This window comes from Hippocampus bargibanti, linkage group LG03 (genome assembly GCF_051943395.1).
Source record: "Hippocampus bargibanti isolate YZ-2025 linkage group LG03, ASM5194339v1, whole genome shotgun sequence".
NCBI classification, from domain to species: Eukaryota; Metazoa; Chordata; class Actinopteri; order Syngnathiformes; family Syngnathidae; genus Hippocampus; species Hippocampus bargibanti.
Genome location: NC_142736.1, coordinates 23,672,547 through 23,684,037, shown reverse-complemented (window position 1 = coordinate 23,684,037; position 11,491 = coordinate 23,672,547). Strand labels below are relative to the sequence as shown.

The window sequence follows — 11,491 nt, the reverse complement described above, 5'->3', positions numbered from 1 at the left end:
AGAGCAATATGGCAGCCTCCGTCAACGATACGTGTAAACAATTCATGGAACGTACATCGTTAAATACCACGAGTTTTCAAAAGAAGGCGAGGAATAAGCTATTAAGCATACCTGGTACACGGCTATCGGTGCAAAACGGACAGCTTCTCGTTTCCACCGGTGTTACGTCGCTCGACTATGTGCTTGGTCAGTCTGATGTGATGTCATGCTTGCAATGAATCAACTCGACAAACAGCGTTTGCATGCGTTTCTGTAATCCTTGTGGTCGTCATTCAATCCCCCAAAGTCGGGTTTGATAAATACAACCTTCCGATCGAGTTTTTTAACGTGACAGGGTGTTTGATCCCATTCTATACGTATATATGGTGAATTTACTAAATGTAAATTCATACGTTAAACATAAACGTCACTTTCACTTTTGACGTAATTTGATGTTTGAACAAAAATTCAACCTATGAATGTTTTCCTGTACTCTTAGACTCTTCACGGCAAATGAAAAGTTATGAGGGAAACATACCAAGAAATAGGAAATAAAGATCCCCTTTTCGCCACAACCAATTAGTCAAAGTCGTCCTCATAGTCGAAACTCTACGTGTCTGCTATTTAAGTACATGAGATATTGCACATAATGATAATGTGTATGTTATTTAACTACCATTCACTAAATTTCGCAGCCAATATCATCTAAATTATTTTGTTGCTTATGTTGTACATCGGCGTCCCCAATAGGAAACAAATATCAGCATTCAAATGTGTATTTCTATAAATCGCTGTCAATACTCACATTTTCAATTAATATTCAACAAAATATTCAGAGAAAATCTTAATGTGCCATCACGGGTAAGCTATTTCTGAAGAGATCCGCAGACGACTCGTGGACATTGAGCACAACCTGGTGTCTGCGGGTATCATGCTGGTGACGACTGTTGTAGGTATTACAATACCAAAACTGTTGTCGGTATTACAATACCAAAGTTAATAATTGAATGTCTTGGTTTTGTTTTGCATGACACTGGAAATAAGATAATGTAAGTGTATTAAAGTGCCTTTTATTATGTGTAGCACCTAACTTATTTTCCCCCAACAGGTGGTGGTTTAGCAGTTGGAACAGTGCTTCTCATAGGTGAGAGGTTTGTCTTCATAACTTCTCCAATTGTATTAACGTCTTAGCTGGTTATTTGTGTGATTTCACTTCAAGTGACAACCTTGTCATCACAAATATGATTAGATAAAGATCAGTGGTTCTTAAACTGGGTTCGATGAGTCAGTCTCAAGTTCGGTGCATCCTCCTCCGCAAAGGTCCACTCCTCAGTCTTGTCTGCAGTCATTGAAAGAAGGGTTCGTGAATGAGCATATGAAACTGATGGGGTTTGGTGCCTCCAAGATTAAGAACCTCTGGATTAGATAAACCACACCAATAACATTCATAATATGTTCTCATGATCGCAAATGCAATAAATTGGTCATTTTGAATATGAGTACACATTTGGAAAACCTGTTTTTGGTAGTTTTGCAGCACCTTTCAAGCTCCCATCAGGTTGGAGGGAGAGTGTTGGCGTTGTGCCATTTTTGATCTCACCATTGATGTTCAATTGTATTTTAGTCCGGGCTCTGGCTGGGCCACTTAAGGACATTTACAGAGTTGTCCTGGAGCCACTCCTTTGTTATGTGCTTCACGTCATGGTCCTGTTGGAAGGTAAACCTTCGCCACAGCGTGAGATCTGGAGCACATTTTCATCCAGGATCTCTCAGTGAAATGCTGCATTCTGTTGTGTATAATTCAGAGATTTTTTCCCCACTTTAGAAACGAGGCTGTAATATAACAAACAAACAATGAAGCACCATAAAAAAAATCAGGTGCACCGTGTCCCGATATGTGGGGTGCCATAAAATTAATTTTAAAATGGAACGTTTGATTCTGTTCAATTTGATGCCCTCACATCATTGAAATCAAAACCAACGTTCCAATTCAACGTGGTAATCTTAATAGCCAATAATACACCTACCGGTGATGCGACCTTGCTCGCTTATAGACAAATATTGAGAAGCAACCAGCAGAAATTAGGTTATTTGTTTCGTGGCCAGCCAGAGGCTTTTAAGCCATTGAACAGATAATTAAAAAACAAGAAATTCAATCCTTCACAGATCACCTCAACGCGGTAGACATCAACATTAAATTTACTCGTGAGGAACCAACTAGCCCAGGGGTGGGCAAACTTTTTGACTCGCGGGCCGCATTGGGTTCTAAAATTTGACAGAGGGGCCGGGCTAGGAGCATTTGGAGGGAGTGTTTGGGCCGGAAATACTCTGAACAAGTTATGTCCATAATTTATAAAATCACTTCAAGTGACTTCGACTGAGCGTATTTTACAAAGATTCCACAGCATATAGCTATAGTTCACGTTTTAAGACTTGCGCTGAATATTCATGAAGTCTTGTTTTCGAGGTGATGACGATCCCCATGTGACGTCACGTTTGGACCGCCCCTGACCGAGAAAGCGACATACAATGCATTTTGGGTACTTCGTTTGGTCTGAAAACTTCGTGTTGATCCCTGTTGATGGTGAAATTAGAAGGAAAACATAAATAACGCCATGCTGAATCGTTGTGTGTTGAATCAATTGCAAACATTTATGCTTTCCTCTTAAGAACTATTTGAATCATATTCATAACTGGATGAGTAACAAGAAAACATCTTCTCCGAATCTGAAGCCATTGTTTTGATTCTCGATCAAAGGCAAGACGTCTTGGCGTGACGTCACGAACAGGGGGGTGGGTCCTTCTGAAACTGACCATTTCCGGATTCATTTGAAGTCATTTTTATTGGTGTTTTTCATTTAACTAAAAATATCAGCCTGCCTGATTTGGGTATTTTAGATGCTATAAAACGTTTTTCTGATGTCAGTAGGAAACAAAAAAAATGGTGCCGGTTGTCCCTAAAATGTAGTATGTACAAACCTCATAGCACAGTAAGAACACTACAACCCAACTGTCTTTCAAATGTGAAAAATATCCCTGATCAGTTAATAAATTTGTCTCAAGGAATATGGCGTTTACATACATTTTGCAGATACTTGGAGGAGGAAATGGAAATAGATTAAAATAACATATGCACTGTGATTTATCAAGATTGCATCTGTTTTTAATAAGTTTCCATCGAAGGGGCAAAGTTAAAGAAATCAACATTTATTGAAAAATGAAATCACTCTCAACATTCAAAACATATTATTACACAACGAAATATTCAAGCTCAATAATACCTACTTGTGTTAAATTCCGCCAAATCATAGATGGTTTGTCCTGACCGCGCGCTCAACAAACTCCTCACTGACGCCCTCGCCTACACGCGCAAACAATACACGTGTACCGTCGCCGAGCACACAAACATAGACTACCTGCAATTCAAATTTGCATACTCGGCACGGCAGCCAATCAGAAGCCTGCTTCTTTCTTCCGGACTTTCGCAAGCGTTATAAAGTCGTGCAATTGCATGTCTTTTTCCAAAATAGATGCACAGAACCTCAGACCAGAAGAAAGATTCAAAAGAAGCTAACAACATATGTGACGCTAAAAAACGTAAATGTACATTAAACCGTGACTGTAAAGTGTACGTGAGACTTATGAAAGGGGCTTAGTGGCTCGTAGGAAGCAATGCAAACGTTGCATTGTGCACCGCAATGACAATCGACTACTGCAGCAAAATCTACAGCCATGCACATTTACCGTAAATTAAGCAAGGTAGCATTTGTAGTAGGTGCATTCTTGATTTTAGAAAAAACTTTATACTTTGTTACAATGTTTTTTAATGTGATTAGTTTTCTCATTGTGCTTCAAGTTGTGAAAAATGGGTCAGGCAACTTTTCAGTTATCTGCCCTGTTGTTTGCTAACTTTTTGTCATGAGTTTTAGACACTGTACTATAATTTGGGCAAGTTCGGCGGGCCAGATTAAAAAGCCTAACGGGCCGTATGTGGCCCGCGGGCCGTAGTTTGCCCATGCCTGAACTAGCCTTTTTGGCTTGTAAAGTAATTTTAAAAGAGGACAGAGCGCTAAAAACAGAAGTCTTTAGCAAGGCTACGCACACTGACCAATACTTACTTTTGATTACCAGAACCCTCTAGCATAGGGCTAAAATAAGACCAACAAACGTTGAAGGTAGAGAGAAGGAGTCAAAACATATCAGGAGAGCACTCACAAACTGTGGCTACCCTTAGTGGTCATTTAACAAATGTCAGAAAGAAAGAATAGGGGCTGAAACCAAAAATTGTGAAGATACAAAAAGGAGAGGAGTAGCAGTACCTTACATTGCAGGAGTTTCTGAAAAACTACAAAGAGTCCTTTGGCAACACCAAATTCCTAGTTATTTCAAACCGATAAACACTTTAAGGCAAAAATTAGTGCATCCAAAAGATAGGCTGCCAATTGAAAAACAAAGTAATGTAGTTTATTCAATACATCGTAAGAATGAAAATTGTAAAGAGCAGTACAATGGGGAGACTAAACAAATTCTCAAAAAAAGACTTTATCAACATCGCAGGGATAATACTAGTGGGCCTCAATCGGCAGTACATATGCACCTAAAAGATAGCAACCACTCATTTGACGACAATGAGGTTAAAATCTTAGCGAAAGAACATAGATGGTTTGAAAGGGGAGTAAAAGAAACAATTTTCATAAAACAACTAAATCCTTCAACTAAATCCCACCAAACCGGTTGGTTTGGTGGGGTGAGGTTCAATTTGGATCGTTCATAAAATAGCCTGTTTAGGCAACATAGGATTAGTAATACTGATGAGGTGATACCGGTCAAAGTGGGGCTATCATGCCAGTCGTTAGTCAGAACGATAGGAACTATCAGTGGAGCAGCTGCTGCGAGTAGTCCTCTGCTCCCCCCAACCTGAGAGCAGGGACCTATCATAGCAGAGTCCGGCACCGCCATGCCTGGACAGTAGGGTTATATAGGGCCTAAACTACCAGTAAGACTTTAGTTTGCTGACGAAGTTTCTTGGATAAGAAGCGAAACGTCCGACACCTTCAAAGAAGTACAGATGGCGGCTGAAGAAACCTTTTCATCCATTGAACAGAATTTGTTGCCATCTTTTTATGTGATGTAATACCTAACCTAATGTTTTTATATTTGAATTCCAGGTGCCCACACCATTAATAAATGTGCCACTCTGGCAAATATACTTTTTAGAAACAAAGCATATGTTTTTGTGTCAAAAATGTGTTTTTGTGGACCGTCATTTTTATTTTTTTACTCAACAAAGACATGGTTATGCAGACTCAGAAACAGTTTGCATACCTTATTCTTCTGTTCACTTGAAGCTGGAAATGTGTGAATCCAAGACCAATACCAAACTGATGATATTGCTTTGCCCTTTAATTCCTCCCCCCAATCGATGCAGGAGTCAATGATTACACACTAATGCATTCTTCCCTTCCATTTTGTGAATCAATGCACGGTTGGTTTCATCTGGTAATGAGAGACACAGTAAAGGTGAATGTGTGTGTGTGTGTGTGTGTGTGTGTGTGTGTGTGTGTGTGTGTGTGTGTGTGTGTGTGTGTGTGTGTGTGCGTGTGTGTGTGCGTGTGCGTGTGTGTGTGCGTGTGTTGTGTTTGCCTCTACAAGAGCTGTGTGAGTGCATCTGTTTTGTTTAGTGTATTGTGCATGGGTGGGTCAGAGGGAGTTTGGAGTGTGTGTTTGTTTACGTTTGTTTCAGGCGGCCATTTCCTGCAGTCTGCCCCTTGAGCTCTGATGGCCTGTTTGTGAGAGTCAGACATAAAATTATCAGATCCTTCCATCTTTTCTGCCTTTGAAGTGTCTTGAGCTGTCCATCCAGATTTGTCATCTGGAGGAGAGGAGGGTTGGGGGTGGGTGGGCGGGAGGCCGCAGGATTTGCAGTATGCCCGCTGTCTGAGGATCTCGCATCTGCAAGACAACAAGCAAAGCTCTTGTGTGCTTTTACCACATAAGTATTTGTTAAGATTGCAAACATGACGTTTGTTCAGAATTGCTTCCCAAGGCTTTTAAGTATTTTTGGTAAGCTTTAAGAATATTTGTAAAAACATTTGAAGGTAGAATCTTCCGGGACAATAAAGCTTTTATTGGGACTTCGCTTGGTGACTGTCTAACTCAGCTCCCGATCGTGGTTGTTCCACAAGACCACACTGCAGCAATTGTCAACACACAATTATCAGGAAGGCTAACTCCACTGATCCACTTCATAATAAATCCTACCCAATGCTAATTACTTCGTTTTACAATTCAGAATTTTGTTTTTGAAAACAAAAAAGTAATAATCATGTTATTCCGTAAAGGACAACCGACGTCTCCGGACAAGTTGTGTCCATAATTTGTAAAATCGCTTCACATGACTTCTACTGGGCGTATTTTAATACGATTCCACCGCATATAGCTATATTTTACGTTTTAAGACTCGCGCTGAACATTCAGGAAGTCGTTGGTGACGAGTCCGTACGTGACGTCAGAAAAGGACCGCCTCCTCACCGTAAAAAAGACGCATTGTAGCGTCTTTCCATCACGTCAATGTATTTTGCTGTACTGTTTTTTTAAAACCATGTCTTACATCCAAAAGCCTCCAGCAGAGGGAAGAAAACTCCATGGAAAGAATGTATCAGAGCTGTGGAAACGAGCTGATTCATTCCTCACCGGAGCTGGTCGCCATTTTTCTGCCTCTTTTTGAGACATCCCCCGGCCCGCCCGTTTGCCTCAAAATGGCCCAAATAAATTCTTTAATCGATTGCAAACATGTATGCTTTGCTCATTAGGACTATTTGAATCATATTCATAACTGGATGTGTAACAAGAAATCATATTCTCCGAATCTGAATCCATTGTTTTGATTAACCAGCAATGCAAGACGTCTTGGCGTGACGTCACGAAAGGGGGGCGGGACTTCCTGAAAATACCCAATTCGCAGCTCATTTTTTTGCAGATTTTAGACACTTTAAGTCATTTTTATTGGTGTTTTGCATTTGACTAATAACATACTGCATGTTTTGGGTATTTTAGAGTCTATAAAACGTTTTTCTGGTGTCAGTTAAAAAACAAAGTGACGTCGGTTGTCCTTTAATGACAACACTGAGTGAGGTGACAGTTGGGATCTGTTTCTTTCGCAGTACCTTGCATGGTAAATGTGAAGTACTATTGTCGTAAAGATACAGGAAAATATTTTTATTATTTTGCAAGACTGGGTATTACAAAAATGTGTAATGTTATTGGGGATAAAGTTGTCAGGAAATTACATGGTTTTTTTTCCGACAAATGTCGCTCAAGCCACATGCGTCACCTGAAATACAGTACTGATGGAAACAGTGACGTACTGATGATCCTGCCATCCTCTACAAATAAACTGGCAGAATGTCAATGAAACCGTATTCAATTCGATTGATCATCGAGCTGCTACAATTAATTGAATAGTCACACAGATGTTAATGATTAACATAGTCGTCAGTTTAATTATCGACCAGTCGTTCCTTGAGTTGCAGATATGTTTTTCTAATTACATTTTGATTGTGTACATCAGTAATTGATTTTCTATTTTTACCTGTAAATATAATTTAAGGTAATTTATTATAATTGTAATTATGTGTACTCATGATCAACGAAGTATGCATAAAGTTTAATTAAGATAACATTCAAATACCAAAAGAGGTTTTATTTAGCACAGTGCTATTTCAAGTACAGTATATCTTTTTGTATTTTCATAGTATTAGTCCAAGTCTGCATTGTGTATAGTTTTTGGTTCCATTTTTAAAATTCACGGAACATTTACAGAAAAACAAAATTAAGGCCACAAAGTATTTCATCAATTCATAAGCATGTTCTGAATGCTGTTACAACCTGTCAAGTTTAATCCATATTTGAATGTATGACCATCTTAATTCTCCTTACCTTGTCAACTAATGGCAGAAATTCGTTGTATACAGCCCCACTAGTCTAAGCATGGCATTCTAATTTGGATTTTGTTTGTTTAGCAAACAGCAAAGGCAGCCATTTTGCCACTTAACTGTAATAGCACATTCATTGAGGTCTTGTAAGGGGGGAACACAATGACCTAGATATTTCCTGTCCGACTGCTCCTTCAGCTAATATGATTCAACCGTCTTGCACTCCCCCTGGTTGAAATCAAGTAAGCTGGAGGCCTTCCCCACTTAACCAAACCTTTGTCACTGTAAGCAAAGACTGGGAAAAAAGTCAAAAATATTCCACTGACTACCCAGAGTGAATGATGTACCTCGAAGATATGAGTTTGCCCCCCCCCCCCCCCCCCCCCGTCACTCCAATATCCCAAATCACTACCCCCACCCTTTGCCCCCACACCCCTACTTGTCTCTACTGCCTAATGACTCCTGGAGGTTCCATTTGTAAGGCTCCCATAGAAACACAGCCACAATAGGCCCCATCTTGAGAGGGCCCATCTGGGAGTCTTTGTGGGGCCTGCTGAAAGCCACAAAGGCCTGCTGACCTAGAAAGCCATCAAAAAGAAAACAGGGAGCCCCACCGACAACAAATTGAAGAGCCATGGAATTTCCTGGGCCATCCTTCGTCCGTAGGTGAGGACATAGACTAGGAAGGTGGGAGGTGGAATTCCCCGGATGCTGGAGGATGACACGTCAGGATGTCACTCCTAAGCTGTCAGCCGTGCGGCCGTTACCTTTAACTGTCATTAAACTTTGCCCCCCCCCCCCCCCCCCCCCCCGCTCACTCGTTTTCATTGTTTGGAGAACCCTAGGAAATCTTTACGAAATTCTGATTGTGACAGGAATCAGCTGTGGCATGCTGGGCAGAGTTGTGTCCTGCTTTGGGGGGGTGTCACGGTGGATGATACTTTTTTCCCCCTGGTTTGGTTTTGTATGGACTGGTGGCCACTTTGTGCTTAATAAGCAAATGTACCTCTGGGACCCATTTGGGACACTAAATGATTGCTCCGTCGATCGTGCTCTGACTCCAAATGACTTCTTAAATCCATTCATTCTATTGTATATGAGAGTGATACTCAATTGGCGTATCCCAGGGAAAAAAATTTTTATTTTTTTCCAGTGTGAGACTAATACAAGCTAAAAAAACTCACTGGGTAAAAAGTCAACAATATTTGATACATTGGCCACCAAAATGTTTGCCCTAAAGAGGGATACAGTGATACCTCATTTTACGTACAAACGTAATTGTTTTTTTTTTTTTTTTTTTTTTTTTTTTTTTTTTATGTTACTTCCAGGTTGAGTGAACGCTGGGCCGCTGCTCACCCGCGGAAAAATATCCTGTGACTGTAAAGTGTCCTTGAGAGTTTTGGAAGGCACTTATAGATGAAATGTATTATTATTATTATTATTATTATTATTATTATTATTATTATTATTATTGTTATTGTTATTATTATTATGAATCTAATCTAACAACATGTACAAATGATTTATTGGTTTTAAAAATAAAGTATTGATTTGCTTTATTTTTTTAGTTTAATGATTGCAGCTGTCAAGTGTGCTTGACCAATGTAAATGTCCATCACCATAATGCGAAGTTCATTCAAACGTCACATCAAAACTTTTTTGAAGGTGCAATATGGATGTCTCATAGGCCGCTGATAGTGATATTGACTCTTCTGTTGAATAAGGGTCCACGGAGCTTTCAGTAATGCCTGAAGTCGTTCTCGAAAGGCCGCAGAAGCTGGGTCATCCAAAAGGCTCAAACCCCACGAATCACTTTCCTTTAAATAAGATTCATGAATCCTAGATGTCAGGAACCATTATCAGGTGTGACGCTTCTCCTGCCTTTCACTCGCTTTTCACCCACGTACCTGCCAGCTAGCATATCTATAGAAAAGGTCAGGTGAATAGTGTGGAGTACGACTGAGTCCTTGCAAAAAAGCTTGACTTGAGTGGTGAAAATAAAGATGCACACAATTATCATCACATCCGCAGTAACACCTACAGCAGGCCAATATGCCACATCAAGTACCTTTGAAGTTCCTAAATTTGGCAAATCCTTACAACAATTATTGTCAGACACTGTGATATGGACATCAAGTGCTGAACTCAAAGGTGTGATCTGAAGGTATTGTCAGAAGTGATTGACAAGCTCCTGTATATGCTATGATCGACTCCTTGTTTAAGTTATATGACATGATGGTGAGGCGTGGGAATCGTTTCTCGCGGGTCTGTAGTTGTTAGCTTCATTTTTTGTTTTCAGTTTTTTTGTCTTTCCGTGCAGACTGAATGCACCTGATATTTTAACTTTCTCTATGTCAGTGTAATGAGTAATGATTTTTTTTTTGCCCCCACCCCCACCATCGGAACTAAACTAAACAAGCATACTTCTGAAATCTTGCCAACCTATGTTTCTTTTCTATAGAGGAAGACCGTTATGATAGCTACGCTCGTATGATCCTAAAATACTTCCTGGCAGAAGGAGTGGTATGTCAACATGAACTCTTCTTAGCGGCGGCTCAAGATCACCCGAATGACATCTTCCAGGTAAATGTTAGGAATCTGTCAGTTTCTGTTTTGGCTCGGAAGTTCAGCTGAACAAAAGAAAATTTAAGTTGAAATGGCCTCAAATATGCTTTATACTGCATTGCATTGCTTCCGTTGTAGAACGTTTTTCCCAAATTGTTTTATTCTATATCCGTATTATAAATATTCATTTACACATAGCTTTAAGACAATCCATCAGTTGTCAGTGTACAGTTTAAGCGATAATGAAGGAACACAGCCCTTCAAATGTGTCCAGGTCAGCGGGGGTATCTCAAAAGGTCGCGGGTGGCGCGGTTGTGGCATTGTTTAATTGTTTCCCGATGCATCGCTGTGTGAAGAGGGCTGCAGTGCCAGAAGATAACTGACACACAAAATATGGGAGGTGGGCCTCTCTCGCACTGATTGATAGTGGGAGGGGTCACAGCCTCACCCTCGTTTTACATATCAAAGGTTTATTAAGACAGGGGAAACCCTCAATGGGCATATTTCACATTATTTAGTGTTGTCATTGTTTTGCCAGTCCTGAGTGCTTAGGTAGACATTGTTGGTTTGTCTTTACACAGATACAAAAACGTTGTGGAAAGAATTTGTGAGAAAGTTGGACATTTTCTTGATGTATGCGCACTATGTGTATTTCCTTGCGACTCTTAAAAGTAGCCATTTTATAGCAGCGTTATTTTTAAATGAAGGTAATGACAATGAACTGGTACATCTTGAATTGGGTTGTAAATAAATGTGTGACCTGCTAAATTTAATGACTTAAATTTAGGCCGTTAGTAACTCAAATGACCCAAGTTTTGGTCGAAAACATCATCTTTTATGAAACCACTGGTACAAAGTGTAAAAGGATCTTACATAAGCATATCAAATCACCGCCTGTTTTGGAGTGCTTTTACCGATATATCAGCTTTGATTAGCTAAGATTTGTTCAATGGAATTTGCACATTCAAACTGCTGTCAAAGGTGCAGTCAATATCATAAACATTGTATGGTGC

At 40.0% G+C, this 11,491-nt stretch overlaps 1 protein-coding gene and 1 long non-coding RNA gene across 2 annotated transcripts in view; one reads left to right on the top strand and one right to left on the bottom strand.

The window, feature by feature from the left end:
* Nucleotides 1–3: 3 nt before the first annotated feature.
* The window catches only part of elp4 (elongator acetyltransferase complex subunit 4), a 64,890-nt gene continuing 53,402 nt past the window's right edge, over nt 4–11,491 (top strand). Inside the window, exons 1-3 of the mRNA XM_088992690.1 lie at nt 4–186; nt 1,088–1,123; nt 10,375–10,496. Coding sequence (XP_088848816.1) covers nt 9–186; nt 1,088–1,123; nt 10,375–10,496 — 336 coding nt within the window. The 5' untranslated portion in view covers nt 4–8. The remainder of the gene's footprint in view (nt 187–1,087; nt 1,124–10,374; nt 10,497–11,491) is intronic.
* Nucleotides 1,138–11,491, bottom strand: part of LOC148900748 (uncharacterized) — a 45,889-nt gene continuing 35,535 nt past the window's right edge. The window contains exon 4 of the long non-coding RNA XR_016114495.1: nt 1,138–5,931. This is a non-coding gene — a long non-coding RNA (uncharacterized LOC148900748). The remainder of the gene's footprint in view (nt 5,932–11,491) is intronic.